The sequence below is a fragment of the Hibiscus syriacus genome, unplaced genomic scaffold (assembly GCF_006381635.1).
Source record: "Hibiscus syriacus cultivar Baekdansim isolate YM2019G1 unplaced genomic scaffold, ASM638163v2 tig00112611_pilon, whole genome shotgun sequence".
In the NCBI taxonomy this organism is placed as follows: domain Eukaryota; kingdom Viridiplantae; phylum Streptophyta; class Magnoliopsida; order Malvales; family Malvaceae; genus Hibiscus; species Hibiscus syriacus.
Window position 1 is genome coordinate 130,008 of NW_024063368.1, and position 16,475 is coordinate 146,482.

The 16,475-nt window shown below is 35.7% G+C and overlaps 1 protein-coding gene and 1 pseudogene across 1 annotated transcript; both read left to right on the forward strand.

Annotated features, from left to right (window-relative positions):
- The first annotated feature begins 1,703 nt into the window (after positions 1-1,703).
- LOC120181961 (receptor kinase-like protein Xa21) lies at positions 1,704-3,314 on the forward strand. Its single transcript, XM_039186982.1, has 3 exons — positions 1,704-2,196; positions 2,274-2,500; positions 2,727-3,314. Exons 1-3 carry the CDS (start codon positions 1,704-1,706, stop codon positions 3,312-3,314), a joined length of 1,308 nt encoding a protein of 435 aa, XP_039042913.1.
- On the forward strand, positions 2,288-5,097 carry LOC120181951 (annotated as a pseudogene).
- The last annotated feature ends 11,378 nt before the right edge of the window (positions 5,098-16,475 follow it).

Sequence of the window (16,475 nt, forward strand, 5' to 3'; positions counted from 1 at the left end):
ATCTTCGAAAATGTCCGAAATAACTTTGTCCCTATTCCTAAGTGAGAGATGAGTAAAAATAAAAAGAGTCAAGATCATAGTCCTAAACGTCCAAACTATATCTAGAGTTAAATGGATCATCATTGGGATGAAATAACGTATGCTAATGGATTAACCCGAGTTTCACAACTCAAATAAGGCCCACGATATATTATTTAAAATCTTATTAAATTGGTCTCATTTTAAAATTATTGAAAAGTCAAAAGAGAAGCAATAAAGTTTAGATATATTATGGACTATTTTTTTAAAAAAAATACAGCTGTTAGAAAAATTATTTTAGAATCTAAATCATTGTTAAAATTATTTTAGGATCTAGATAATTGTTATAATATATGTGGAGTTCGTCGTGTTTACATAACGAGTTTCATAAAATATATTAAAAAATAAAACTCGTTATGTGAATTGGACGAAAATTATATAGAATTCGTCATGTTCATACGACGAATTTCAATTATTTTTATTATATTTTATGAAGCTCATCATTTCTACACGACAAATTCCCAACACATCATAACAATAACCTAAATCTCAAATTAATTTTTCAGTACCTACATTTTCCCAAACTTTAACTGTTTTTAAGTGTATTTTTCTAAAAAGTTTAAAGAAAAAAAAGACGAACAAAGATTGCACATTATGTATTTATTGATTAATGTTTTATAAAAAATTAAGAATACAATAAACATTAAACAAATACATTAATAAAAATATTAGAAATTTAAAATTATTAAAAATCATAAAATATTCATTTTATTATTAAACTTTTTTTAAAAAATAAATTGTTAGGTATGGAAGGATGAAAATCATGTTATCTAGAATGAATTGTGGAAAATGTACCCAAAAGAAGCCGACGGCTGCTGTAGAAAAGTGAGTCAGATTTCCATGTCTTGAAAATGACATGTTTAAATTAAAATGATAAACCATCTATTCAACCACCTATCTACTTTTATAATTTTTTAATTATCTAATTATTTTTTAAATTATTTTGAACATTATAATTTCCTTCTGTTTTAGTCACTTTCGCTAACAAATAGACAGATTTGCTGATACGGTAAATTTGTTATTTTTTTAATGATGACATGCGTTTATTTTATAATTATATGTCATTATTATTATTAAATTTTTAATAACAAATGATTAAAACATAATGTTATATATAATTTTAAATAATATCTAAATGACTAAAACAAAATTATGGGAATAGTGAGTAACTAAATACATAATTTATCCTAAAATATATTATGCATTACAAGCAGCAACAACAAAATACTATTCTCATATTTAATGGGGGTAAGGGAGAAGTATGGTAGTAGGTTGTCCCCAACATCAGATTGAAAACAGCTTTCGTGGAAGACCTCCGGCAGTCAAAAAATTAAAAATAAAAATATAATATATGTATAAATAAATAAATAAATAAATAAATACATAATTGAATCATCTTCCTATGTAATATTTATATGATTTAATATTTATATGATTAAACAGATAACGATACTGCAATTGTACATGAAAAGTCTCGGAACCTTCTTACTGCCATCGTAGAAGGATTGCAATCTATTTAACCATGCCATCTCTGGATTTTTCTAACCCTAAAAGGAATTTGATGAGCAGTCTTGCTTCATTTTCTGCCTGTTTTGTCTGTACAATGTTTCATATTTTGCTTAGCTATGGCTTCCAGGAATCTCACCACCGATCAATCTTCACTCCTCGAGTTTAAAGATCGGATCGTCGGTCCTCAAACTGTGTTGGCAACCAATTGGACGATCTCTAGCTCTGTTTGCAACTGGATCGGTGTTTCATGCGGTGTAATCCACGAAAGAGTCATTGCTTTGAATCTTACAGACATGAATCTTAATGGTACAATCCCTCCTCACCTTGGGAATCTTTCATTTCTACTTTCTCTTGATTTGGGTGGCAACAATTTTCACGGCCATCTGCCTGAAGAATTGGGACAACTTCATCGTTTGAGGCTCATGGACGTACGCTTGAACAGTTTTAATGGCGAAATTCCATCAAGTATAGGCAAGTGCAGCAACCTTCAGAGTTTGGTGTTGTATTCTAATGCGTTCAGTGGGATCATTCCAAGAAGTATTGGGAATTTAACACGACTCAAAGAATTGTATCTAGGATCGAATCCCCTTGGATCAAGTAACCTAAAAGGTATGTGTTTCTCTTAATTTCTTTACTTGAAAACATGTTTTGTTGTTGTTAAATTGTTATTTCCACTATGTTTACAGGTGAAATTCCTAAGCAAATGGGTAATCTTGTTAATCTGGAGATACTATTTATGCAACATATTAAAGGTCTTACAGGTCGAATTCCGACTTCCATCTTCAACATTTCTTCTCTAATTCTTGTTACTTTTTCCAACAATAGTCTATCAGGTACTTTACCTGATGATCTATGCAGTCATCTTCCGAAACTCGAATATCTTTACTTGTATGGTAACAAATTATCCGGCAATGTTCCGTCAAGTATAAATGAGTGCAAAAGCCTTCAAATTTTAGAATTATCAGCAAATCAATTCACCGGTCTCATCCCAACAAGTATTTTTAACTCATCCACGCTTCAAGCAATAGATATTTTTGACAACAATTTAGAAGGTATGTTTTCTTTTCCTTCTCAACTTAAATTCGACTCGATATTCGATCCTGAGTCCGTACTAAAAGATGAAAATTTAACATTCACAGGCAATGTCCCCCCCCCCCCCCATGATCAAGGTTCCAAAGCTTAGGCTGCTTAAACTATGGGGAAATAAACTTAGCGGAAGGATTCCCAACTCTATCTCCAATGCTTCCATGCTGGAGCATCTAGACTTGGGAGATAATTTTTTCTCTGGTCTAGTTCCAGATACGCTTGGCAACCTAAGAACCCTTGAATTTCTCCAAATTGCAAACAATAATTTGACCACAAAATCTACTAATCATGAGTGGATTTTGCTTTCTTCGTTGGTGAACTGTAAGAACTTGTCACGTGTAGAAGTTTCAGCAAATCCAATGAACGCTGTTCTTCCATCTTATTTTGGGAACCTTTCAACATCCCTTCAATATTTTTCTGCTCAGGATTGTCAGCTTAAAGGTAATCTTCCAATGGAAATAGGTAACTTAAGCGGCATGTTGCATTTAGAGCTCCAAAAGAATAAATTGAGTGGGATTATTCCAACATCGGTAGGAAGACTGCAAAATCTCCAAGCTCTAAGTCTTTTCTCCAATAAATTAGGAGGTCCCATCCCTAAAAGCATATGTGATTTGGAGAGATTATATGCCTTGGTTCTCTGATCGAACAAGCTCCATGGATCTATACTCTCATGTTTGGGTAATATGACTTCTTTAAGGTATCTTCTCTTAAGTTCCAACAACTTGAATTCTGCAATACTCTCAACTTTGTGGAATCTTAAAGATATCTTAGAATTGGATTTGTCATCAAATTACATTAACAATTCACATGCTCTTGATGTTGGAGGTTTGAGAAGTTTGCTATATTTGAATTTATCAAGAAATCTACTCACCGGCGATATCTCATCGACGTTCGGGGGTCTTCAAACTCTGATTTCACTAGATTTATCTGATAACAAATTACATGGTCATATACCTGAATCGGTTGGGGGCTTGATTAGTTTGGAGTTCATAGATTTATCCAATAACAATCTGTCCGGAGTCATTCCCAAGTCTCTAGAAAAACTTTCACATCTAACCAATTTCAATGCGTCTTTCAATAGACTTGAAGGAGAAATTCCCACAAAAGGATGTTTCCCAAACTTTTCCAGCACATCATTCATGAAGAACTATGCACTTTGTGGTCCACCTAGATTGCTAGTCCCACCCTGCAAGAGTAGCATTCACAAAAATTCCAAGATGACCAGACTGCGTGCTTTAAGGTATGGTTTACCAGCAATTGGTATTGTACTAGTACTAATAGTCTTAACTATTACGTATGCAAAATGCCAAATTAAAAGTACAACTCTACCGGTTAAAGCTGATTTACTGTCTTTGAAAACAATGAGAAGAATTTCACATGCTCAGCTTTCACAAGCTACCGGTGGATTTGATGAAAGCAATATACTCGGTTTCGGGAGTTCTGGATGCGTATACAAAGCGAGGCTTTCTGATGGAATGGAAGTTGCAATAAAAGTATTCAATTTGCAGACAGGAGCTTTCAAGAGTTTTGAAACTGAATGTGAAACCATGCGCAATATAGTTCATCGCAATCTTGTCAAAGTTATTACTTGTTGCTCAAATACCGACTTCAAAGCCTTAGTGCTTGATTTCATGCCTAATGGAAGTCTTGAGAATTGATTACATTCTGAAAATCGATTCCTCGATTTCTTACAAAGGGTCGACATAATGATAGATGTTGCAACGGCTCTAGAATATCTCCACACTGGACATCCGACACCTATAATTCATTGCGACGTAAAACCAAGTAATATTCTACTCGATGATGACATGGTTGCACATGTGGGAGATTTTGGCATTGCCAAATTGTTAGGAGAAGGTGATGTGATGAAACAAACCATGACACTTGCAACTATTGGTTATATGGCACCAGGTGAATTTCTTATGATTACATTCTATATTTTTGTTTCATGTGCATGCTTTTATATATATACAGTAGGACTAATGATATTCTAATTATGCTTGAAATGCAGAATTTGGATCAGCACGAATTGTTTCTATAAAATGTGACGTATACAGTTACGGGATCGTTCTCATGGAAACTTTTATAAGAAAAAAACCAACTGATGAATTTTTTGCTGAAGAAATGACTATAAGACATTGGATCAAAAGATTATTGCCTAAAGGAATGTTAGATATTGCAGATGTTGATTTACTAAGAAGAGATGACAAGTACTTTGTTGTTAAAGCAAACTGTATTTCATCAATCATGGATTTAGCTTTGGATTGTTCAGCTGAATTACCAGAAGAGAGAAAAGACATGAAAGATGTTGTGATTGAGCTGAAGAAAATCAAACAAAGGTTTCTCAATATCATCGAACAAGTTATATAAAAGTGGCGAGTAATGAGTATGCTTTTGCTTACTAATTTACTCTTAATTTTTTTCATTAACTCCACATTTTGATCCATTTCAGTAAAGCTCGGCACTCATTTGCTCAGTTGTATTAGGCAATGTTTGGAATTCCAAACTCTATTGCACATTCAAGAATTATTTATATTATATTTAGAAGTTGATTTAATCTCTCTACTATATAAAAGAAATATTTAATCCATTATTATACTTTTTTTTTATTAATATGAGGTAAGTACATAGATATCGTACACACATATACTGATATTCATACTAATTAAATTTTATTTTTCATTTTTATTATTTCTTTCCAACAACATATATTACTGTCTTACTTTCATTAGGCAAATCCTCGAATACATGGTGTCAACATACGAGGTAGGATCAACTTCTCTTGTTCCTCTTTCTTTTTGAATTCGAACTCCCATGGCTTAAGTGATCAGTTTTGGTTGAATGATCTTGGTGATCTCTCCTATTTTCTAGGTATTGAGGTCAAACGTCAAGATGGGTCAGTCATACTCAGTTAAAAGAAGTTTGTTTGTTTGGATCTTCTTCATAAGACAAACATGGCTAAGGCTACCCCTACTTCCACTCCTATGTGTATATGTTAGTATTATGAACACGTGCTTATGGATATGTTGTGAGTTCTAGAATAGTTTGTAGTTCTAGAATAGTTTGTTATCTTGTAGCAGTTAAGTTGTTGAGCTACTAACAGTTTGTTGTAACAGCAGATGCTACCATTCTTATCTGTATAAATAGCTTCTCTCTAATTCAAGAGAGCTCAGCTTCTTGTTAATAAAGATTACAGAACATTTTCAGTTTCTTTCTTGCTTGCTTAGATAGCTCAAGTGCTATCTTATCATGGTATCTTTCGCCAATACCTGGGTGTTTTCTTCCGCTGTTTTTACTTCTTTCCAGTAGCTTCACGAGATTAAGCTTCCAGTCTCGTGTGATTCTTGGCATCATGGTTGATTTGACGGTTGATCCAGAGGATGTGTCTCCGAATGCGTCTTCCCTGAGTCCGGGAGCTTCGCGAGGAATGCTTGGTGTTCAGCACATACCAAAGCATGATACGGTTAAACTCACTGAGTCCACCTATCTTCTTTGGAAGCATCAGATAGCTTTGATAATTGATGGTTATGGGTTGTTGAAATTTACTTCTGCTGGTTCTGCTGTACCTGATGAGTTTTTCACAATTACAGCTGGTCAACTTGAAGAAAATCCAGGCTTTACAGCTTATCGTCAACAAGATAAGCTTCTTGCTTCTTGGATTTTAACCACCGTAAGCACTGAGGTTCTTCCCCATTTGACTGGTCTCACAACAGCCTTGTCGATATGGAACACTATAGCACGACTCTTTGGTGCTCGTTCCAGTGCAAAGATCTCTTCTCTCCGGCATAATCTTCATTCTCAACGCAAGTCTGGATTGACTATAAGAGAATATCTTGCCAAAGTCAAGTCTATTTGTGACTTGTTGAATGCTGTCGGGAGTGTAGTTACTGAACAAGAACATGTCAGTGTGTTGTTGGCTGGGTTATCAATGGAGTTTGAATCCATCATTGCAATTGCATCACGAGAAGCATTGTCTCTTGATGTGCTCACTAAGATGTTGTTAGATTGTGAAGCTCGACAGAAGGTGTTCTTGAGAGAGGGTATTTCTGCTAACCTTGTTGTTTGTTCTAGAGAAGGCAGTGCTACTGAAGTCAATACTCGTGGATCTCTAGATTCTGTCGTTGAGTCGTCACAGGGTCACATATCCCGCGGTCAGACGAATAACTATCGAGGTCGAGGCCGAGGGCGTCATCAAGGTTCGAATCGGCCGCAATGCCAGCTTTGCGGTCGCTTTGGGCATGTAGTTCAAAAATGCTATCATAGGTTTGATAGGGAGTACACGGGGGTGTTTGAATCAGATTCATCAATTGGAAATAATTCAAAATCATCTGCTGAGAATTCTACCAAGCATGTACAATCTGGTAGACAAACGTATGCTCATACCTTAACCTCTATGCCTCCACCTTCATCCTTTGTTCCCACACCATTTTATTTTCCTTCTCCGTATGTTCCTGCGTACTATCCCTTTCCTGGTACTTCTCCTGGTTTTCCTCCAGATGCTCCTTGCTTCTCTCATGGTGCATCGTATTCCTCTTTGACTCATGGTTCAGCAGCCTATATTGCTACTGTCCCAACTCCATCGGGCTCTAGCTCCTCAGTGTCTGCATACTGGAGGTAGTTCCTTGCTCATGGGTAATGGTGAGGGAATTTCAATCACGCATGTAGGCCAAGGTTTTTTGAGTTCTAGTAAGAAACCTTTGATTTTGCAGAATATGTTGCATGTGCCTAACATAAAGAAAAAGTTGCTATCTGTTTCTCAGTTCACTCGTGATAATGGTGTGTTCATGGAGTTTCATCCCTCTGAATGTCTTGTGAAGGATGCTCGGACTCAAGTAACTCTACTTCGAGGGAGGCTCACGGATGATGGGTTGTATCAGCTGCTGCCTTGTGAGAATCAAAGGCCTTCTTGCGTGGTGAATAACTTCTCGAAGCCACATGTGTCTTTGAAGTTGTGGCATCAGCGTCTTGGCCATCCATCTCTTGATACTGTTCAACGTGTTTTGAAGTCGTGTAATCTTGCTTTCAATAAAACTGAAGCAGTGAATGTGTGTTCTGCTTGTATGCAAGGGAAATCTCACAAGTTGCCCTTTTGTAAATCATTGACTGAGTATAATGCACCTTTTCAACTTGTTGTTTCTGATGTTTGGGGTCCAGCTCCTCTCTTTTCCACAGATGGATTTCTTTCTTATGTTTCCTTTGTTGATGTTTGTAGTCGTTTTACTTGGATGTATCTCTTGAAACGTAAATCTGAGGTGGCTCAGTGCTTTCTTGATTTTGCAAAATTTGTTGAAGTACAGTTTGGATATAAAATTAAAGCTCTCCAGACTGATGGTGGTGGGGAATATCAACCACTTCGAAAATGGTTCTGTGCAAATGGGGTGCAACATCGTCTTTCGTACCCTGGTACCTCGGAGCAGAATGGTAAGGCTGAGAGAAAGCATAGACACATTGTTGAAACGGGACTGACCATGTTGGCACATGCTTCTTTACGTCAGAAATTTTGGAGCCATGCTTTTGTTTAAGTTGTTTATCTTATCAATCGATTACCCACACCTGTTTTATATGGAAAGTCTCCTTTTGAAGCTCTGCATCATGTCTTGCCAGATTACTCTTTTCTCAGGGTGTTGGTTGTGCTTGCTATCCTTGCTTGCGTTTATTAATCATCATAAATGGATTTCAGGTCAAAGAAGTGGTATTTCTGGGGTATCGCACTACTCATAAGGGATACAAATACCTCGATGACTCTGGCAGAATAATAATTCGAGACACGTTGTATTTGATGAAAGTGTCTTTCCTTATGAAGTGTGTATGTTTCATCTTTTCTACAGATAATGGTGTTTCCCAGGTTTTATTCCTCTTGTCTCCCTGCACAGACAACACATGCTCCACCAGTGCATGCTCCATCACATGCTGGTCCCACGCATGTGGCTACTTCAATGCGTCCAACGCATGGATTACTAATTGCAAACAGTCCACGTGCAGCTGATTCCACGAGTGGTGCTCCACCATATTCAACACATCTAGCGCATGAATTTTTAATTGCAAATAGCCCACATGCTGCGCCATTACCTTTTGCCGTGATGCCTACCGTAGAGGACCAAATATTGGATACTGCGCATGTGAATGCTGCTTGTGATAATGCACATGGGGCCACCTCATTTGGAAATACACCAAGTGATTTTCATAATGCGCATGGGGCCATATCTTTTGGACATACGAAAAGTGGCTTTGATAATGCGCCTGGAGGTATCTCCTTTGGAATTACGCCAAATCATGCAAATAGTCAAACGCATAAAAGAGTTGGGACCACTACATTCAATTATAATGCGCATGATACTCCTAGTAATTCGAGTAGCACATCGGTCCATGGAGCTATGTCCGACCGTGATGATGTGCTTGGGACCATGGCTTTTGGAGCTATGGCCGACCACGATAATGTGCTTGAAGCCACGCCTTTTGGAGCAATGGTTGACCATGACAATGCGCATGGGGCCATTTCAACGGGTAACAATGCGCATGGGGCTGTTTCGGTTCAGAATGCACATCTTATGGTTACCATGGCTAAATATGGCATTCGAAAACCGTGTGTTATGCATGTTGAATATTGTGATGAAGAACCTCGGTCCATTAAAGAAGCTATGAAGATTCCTCATTGGAAGAAAGCTGCACATGAAGAGTTTGATGATTTGATTGCAAATAACACGTGGTCTCTGGTCCATCTTCCTAGAGATCGTATACCTGTTCACTGCAAGTGGATTTTTAAGGTGAAACGTAATGCTGATGGCTCAGTGTCTCGGTACAAGGCTCGTCTTGTTGCAAAGGGGTTTCTTCAACGACCAAGGATTGAATTTCATGAGGTTTTTAGTCCAGTTGTGAAACCTGTAACGGTATGAGTGATTCTTACTCTTGCATTAACAAGAGGTTTGTTGCTGCGTCAAGTAGATATTAACAATGTCTTTTTAAATGGGGTGTTGATGAAAGAGGTTTACATGACTCAGCCTCCTGGGTTTGTGCAAGCTGGTGATGGTTTAGTTTGCAAGCTGCATAAAGCAATCTATGGCTTGAAGCAAGCTTCTCGGGCATAGTTTGAGAGCCTTCGAGAGTACCTGGTCTCTGAAAGGTTCATTTTGTCTAAATCTGATTCGTCTTTTTTTGTTTGAAAGTCAGCTAGCAGTGTTATCTACATGCTTGTATATGTAGATTATATCATCTTGACAGGGAGTGATTCTTGTGAGGTTCAGTGTGTGATTGAAAAATTGAATTCTCAATTTTCGTTAAAGGATCTTGGTTCCCTTAATTTCTTTCTTGGTATAGAGGTGTGTCCTGATGATAATGGTCTTATTTTGACTCAACAAAAATACATTCGTGATCTCTTGCATAAGCATGGTTTTGGTGATGTCAAGAGCCTTCCTACTCCCATGGTCTCCAATTGCAAGTTATTGACTGGTGCTGGTGACCTCATTGAAGATGCAGCCCAAAATAGAAGCATTGTATGAGCTCTTCAGTACATAGTTGTCACTCGGCCAGATATTACCTTTGCAGTGAACAAAGTTTGCCAGTTCATGCAGTCACATCGCAATAGCCATTTTCAGGCTGTTAAGAGGATTTTACGTTATCTTTAAGGAACGATTGATTATGGTCTTCGTTTTACAGCATCCTCTCGCATGTCTTTGACTGGTTTTGCTAATGCAAACTGGGGGTCTGATCTTGATGATAGGCGTTCCACGACTGGCTACTGCATTTTCTTTGGTGGAAATCTCGTTTCATGGAGCTCACGCAAGCAGCAAGTAGTTTATCGTTCCACAGCTGAAGCCGAGTATAGGAGTGTTACTTCTGCAGTTGCTGAGATTGTTTGGATTGAGTCATTGCTTCAAGAGTTGTGCGTGGTTCCACATGGTAAAGCTACCTTGTGGTGTGATAATTCAAGCACTGTTGCGGTATGTGCCAATCCCGTTCAGCATTCTAAGTTCAAGCATGTTGAGCTTGACTTATTTTTTGTACGAGAAATGGTTGCTGATAGTCGTTTACAGGTTAATGAGGTTCCTGCTTATGAACAGGTGGCAGATGTTTTGACAAAGCCACTCTCTTCCCCTTCTTTTCTCAAGCACAGACAGAAACTCTTGGTAATACAGCTAAGAGGTCATTGAAGCAGGGTGAATGTTAATGAAGCAGCCATAATGCTGAGGCAAGTGTTGAAGAAGTTAATGAAGCAAGGTGAATGTTAGTATTATGAACACGTGCTTATGGATATGTTGTGAGTTCTAGAATAGTTTGTAGTTCTAGAATAGTTTGTTATCTTGTAGTAGTTAAGTTGTTAAGCTGCTAACAGTTTGTTGTAACAGCAGATGCTACCATTCTTATCTGTATAAATAGCTTCTCTCTAATTCAAGAGAGCTCAGCTTCTTGTTAATAAAGATTACAGAACATTTTCAGTTTCTTTCTTGCTTTCTTAGATAGCTCAAGTGTTATATTATCAGTATAAGTATCTTCTAAGTTGACACATGATGCAGGGAAACCTTTACAAGATGCTCGTGAGTATCGAAGCATCGTTGGAGCCTTGTTATATGTTTATCATACGAGGTTGCCTTTAACGTGAGTAAGGTTGCACAGTTCATGCATGCACCTTGTGAGGCTCATTTACTTGTTGTTAAGCGCATACTGCGTTACTTTGCAGTCACACTCGATTACGATTTGAATTTTTCAGCTGTGTCAAGCCTTAACATTACAGCGTTTGCCGATGCCGGTTGGGGCAGTAGTATTGACGATCGCATGTCTATGTCAAGCAATTGTGTGTTTGTGGGTGTAATCACTAATTTTTTACCACATCTTTATTCTAGTATATTATTATTATTATTATTATTATTATTATTATTATTATTATTTATCATTATTATCTATTTTTATTGTTATTATTGCTATTATTATTATTAATATTATTATTTATTTATTTGTTATTATTTAGTTTTATTATTTCATTAGTATTTATTTTATATATTAATATATATTATTATTATTATTATTATTATTATTATTATTATTATTTATCATTATTATCTATTTTTATTGTTATTATTGCTATTATTATTATTAATATTATTATTATTATTTGTTTATTATTATGTTATTTTTATTAGTATTTTAGTTTTATTAATTTATATTTATTATTATTTATATTATTTCATTATTATTTAATATTTTATTATTATTATTCTTATTATTATTAATTATATCATTTACAATATATATATATATATATATTGAAACTGAAATACATGAATTAACCCAAATACCGAAGCCCATTGTTTACACCAGTAGCCCATTATCTCAATCAACAAAGGAACCCTAGGGTTTCCTATCCTTTCCAGCAGCCGACGCATGTGACATTTCCCCTTCCACAGCAACCACATGACAAGTGGTCCCAAACGCTCTAGCCTCCACGCTTGCATCCTCATCAGCCCCCATTAGGCTCCACACGAGCACAAGGAGTCCCCAGGTCCAGCCTCGCACACCCAGCAGCAACATCGTAACACACACACGCCAACTAGGCCTCCAGCGATCCCCGAGCCCCCACAGTGGCAGCCCCAAAAGCTCCAGATCAACCACTCTCGTCACGCCAACCATACAGCAGTAAAAAATCGGACAAAGCAATCTGTGTTTTTATTATTATTTTTCCTTTACTTTTACACTTGTAAATGGGATATAAAATCCACAAAAATATATCATTGTAAGGTTACACACAGAGAGAGCAATCAAAGGCAAAAGGAAACAAAAAAGGTCTCCTTTTTTTAGCTCGAAAAACCTCTATTCTTTCTTGATTTTGCATGCAAGTTAGGAAGTAACCTAGAGAGGAAAATAGAAGGCGAGATGTAATATCCAAATTTTGGACGGGTGACTGGAAATTAAATTTAAAAAGTCTAGGGATCAAAATGTAAATTTGTAAAAGTTAAGGGACTAAAATATAAATTTTCAAAAGTTATATTTTGGGATTATAATTGAGTAGTTCAGCCCAATAAAAAAATTATAGTGGGTTTTAGAATTTTGATTTAGAGTTTGTATAAAAGTTTATTAAGCGATAAAGATCGGTAAAATACCCGATAAGCTTTAGAATTTAAGGAATAACCCAGAAAAATTTTGTCATCGCTTTTAGCATCAAATTTGCCAAGATTATCTTTAACGTTTTTTAAAACAAAACATTTACATTCAAAAGGATGAAAATAACTAATGTTAGACTTTTTATTTTTAAAAATTTCATATGGAGTTTTTTTTAAAAAATATGCCTAATCATTACTCGATTTATAACATAACAAGCGATATTTATGGCTTCCGCCCAAAAATATTTTGGCAAATTATTTTCACAAAGCATGGTTCTAGCCATTTCCTCTAAAATTTGATTTTTCCTCTCAACAACTCCATTTTGTTAAGGGGTTCTAGGTGCTAAAAAATTATGGCTAATTCCATTAAAATTACAAAACTCAGTAAATCCAAGATTTTCAAATTCAGTACCATGATCACTCCTAACACTAGAAATGGAGTAACCTTTTTCATTTTGGATTACTTTTGAAAACGTGATGAAATTTTCTGATGTTTCATCTTTAGTACTTAAAAATAAAACCCCACGTATATCTAGAATAATCATCTACTAATACAAAACTATATTATTTTCCACCCAAACTAGTAGTCCTAATTGGCCCAAAAAGATCTATATGAATCAATTGTAATATTCTACTAGTGGATACATTATTAATGGATTTAAAGGAAAATTTCTTTTGTTTTCCTTTTGAGCATGCATCACAGATTTTATCTTTATCAAATTTTAGCTTTGGTAATCCTCTTACTAAATATCCTTGAATTAGTCTTTGTAAAACACTCATGTTTGTATGTCCTAGTCTCCTATGTCATAACCAACTATCATGTTCATCATTAGCAACTAGGCACAAATTAGTCATATTTATTGTATCTAAATGCACCATGTATATGTTTCCTATTCTATGACCAATAAGCATAATCCGATTAGATGCAATGTCAATAACTTTATAACCATTTGATTCAAATAAGACATTGTATCATTTATCGCATAATTGACTAATACTCAATAGATTATGCTTTAACTCATTCACATAAAATACTTTTTTATTTGTATGGAAGAGGTATTATCTATACCTTCAACGTAACCTTTTGAGTTGTCACCAAAGGTTACCACTCCTCCATTTTTGTCGTTAAGCTCTATAAACCGGCTCTTGTCTCCAGTCATGTGTCTTGAGCATCCACTATCAAGGAACCATGAATTTGAACTTGTATTTTGTGCCTTATAGAATGCTCCTTTTCCTACAAACATAGATTAATTTTTTATTTTTGGTACTCAAATTCTTTTAGGTCCATATTCATTAGTCCCTAAAATCCTAGTCCCCTTGGGTATCCATTTATTTAGGATATCCTTATCTTTAGTAGTATTGAGTCCTTTAGGAACCCATATACTTATAACGATTTTATCATTAGAGGTTCTTTGGGGACCTCTATGATTGTAGTTTTAAAAACTTTTTCTAACAAAATTGGATTTTGAAATTTTTCCATTTTCAAAACGTTTTGTTCAAACTTTATTGAAAGAAGATTTAAGATCATCAATTTTCTTTTGATGATCGTCATTTACTTTTGAAAGTAAGTTATGCAAATCAGTATTTTTCTTTTCAAACTCATCTAGTTTGATTTGCAATTCTTTGACCTTACTTTCAAGATCAATGTTGGTTTTGGATTTGAGATCTTTTTCGTTTTTCCAGTTTTGAAATATCTTTCTTGTTTGAAAACAAATTTCTCATAATCCGAAGCCAACCCATTGTATTACTCTAATATATCATAAGAATAATCTTTGAAATCAAATGAGTTAGAGGTTACCTGAGAATCTTTCCCGGTGACCATCAAGCACAAGTTTACGACTTCTTGTTCCTCTTCATTAGATGATTCGTCATCACTTCAAGTAGCCACATGTGCTTTTTGTTTCTTCTTCGAAAAGACCCTTATTCTTCAAATTTGGGCAATCATATTTCATATGCCCAGGCTTCTTGCACTCATAGAAAATGATTGGGTCTTTCTCATTTATGAAGACTTCATTTCTTTTGAATTTTCTTCCTCTATTGGGCTTCATTAATTTTCTGAACCGTTTGGCAAATAATGTCATCTCTTCATCATCGTCATCATCATCAGAATCACTCTCATCTTTTGTGGATTTGAGAGCAACTCCAACATTTTTCTTTTTCTCCATCTCTTTCTTTGTCTCGTCCTTCTTCTCGAGGTCTACCTCATCTTGAATCATCATTTCATGCGTGAGGAGATAACCAATAAGCTCATCGAGAGTTAAAGACTTCAGGTCTTTAGCTTTTATAATCTTCGTTTTCTTTGATTGTCAAGCTTTTGGAGGAGAGAATAAATTATATTCCTTACAAGCTTCTCATTTGAAATGATTTCTCCATATACTTTGAGACCATTGACAATCACGGAAAATCTATTTGTCATAGCTTTGATATCTTCTCTTGGATTCATCCTGAAATTTTCATAGCTATGAGTAAGAAGAATAATTTTTTATTCTTTTACCTCATTGGTGCCTTCATGAGTGACTTGTAGTTTATCCCATATTTCCTTGGCGGTTGTACAAGATGAAACTCTCCCGTATTCATCTGGTCCAAGTGCACAGAAAAGAATATGGATAACCTTTGAGTTGAGCTGAAACATTCTCATCTCTTCTTCACTCCACATATTCATATCTATGGATGGTTCAGAGTATCCGTTCATCACAATTTTCCATGCTCCCATGTCACTAGCTTGAATGAAGTATATCATCCTATTCTTCCAATAAGTATAATTAGCTCCATTGAAGAAATGAGGCTTGTTGATGGGTTGAGAATCAAGAACGAAGTCGAAGTTTGATATAAAGGTCATTGATGACTTGAATATCGATATAACTCTTCCCGAATCGACTCAAGAGGTGGTAAAACCTTCAAATGAGTGTAGCTATGATACCAATTGTTGAGTTAATTGATAGACGAAATAGCCAAGAGGTGGTAAAACATTCAAATGTTTGCACAGCGATTTAGAGTGGTTCGACTTTCTCAACAAAGTCTACGTCCACTACCTTAGCTATCCACACTAAGGATTTTCCACAAATTCACTAATTTGTCTTTCTTTTGAAGACAAAGAGTAACCTTACAACTCCCTCAAGAATTATACTTTAAATTCTTGAGAACACTTTCTCCCAAAGAGAAAATTACAAATTTCGCAAACTTACAGAAAAACCTCACAAGGCAATATGTTTGCACAATTCTAGAACAAAGAAAAACACTCAAGAATGATTACAATTGAGTACAAATGGTGTTCTTGAAAGTAAAATGAATATTGAATGGAAAATAGGCTTGAAATGCTCAATCAATAAGTTTAAGGCTTTCTCTTTGATTCTCTAGCTTCTCTTTGTAATTTTTGTTTATCAATGGCTTCAGAACTTGTTTAAATACACCTTAGATTGATTCTGAACATTGGGGATCAATGGTGAAGTCAATAGATCTATTGTTGTATGTTTTCCATTTAAAAAATCTGTTAGGAGCGTCGGGGTATCGGTACACCTTCAAAAGGTATCAGTACACACAGTGTAAAATTCAAATATTTCGACCGTTATTTGACCAAGTATATCGGTACCTCCTAGGGGTATCGGTACACTAATTACATTCTATGTTTCTCGGAGCCAATTATGACATGAGGGGTATCGGTACATTCAGTTGTGTATCGGTACCCTTATTACATTCGAAATTCAGGGGTAT

Bases quoted from the DNA above. Each gene is read 5' to 3' on its own strand.
- LOC120181961 (XM_039186982.1), top strand. From the start codon at position 1,704: ATGGCTTCCAGGAATCTCACCACCGATCAATCTTCACTCCTCGAGTTT. The intron at 2,197-2,273 runs GTATGTGTTTCT...CTATGTTTACAG, and splicing joins TGGATCAAGTAACCTAAAAG to GTGAAATTCCTAAGCAAATG. The intron at 2,501-2,726 runs GTTCCGTCAAGT...TAACATTCACAG, and splicing joins GTAACAAATTATCCGGCAAT to GCAATGTCCCCCCCCCCCCC.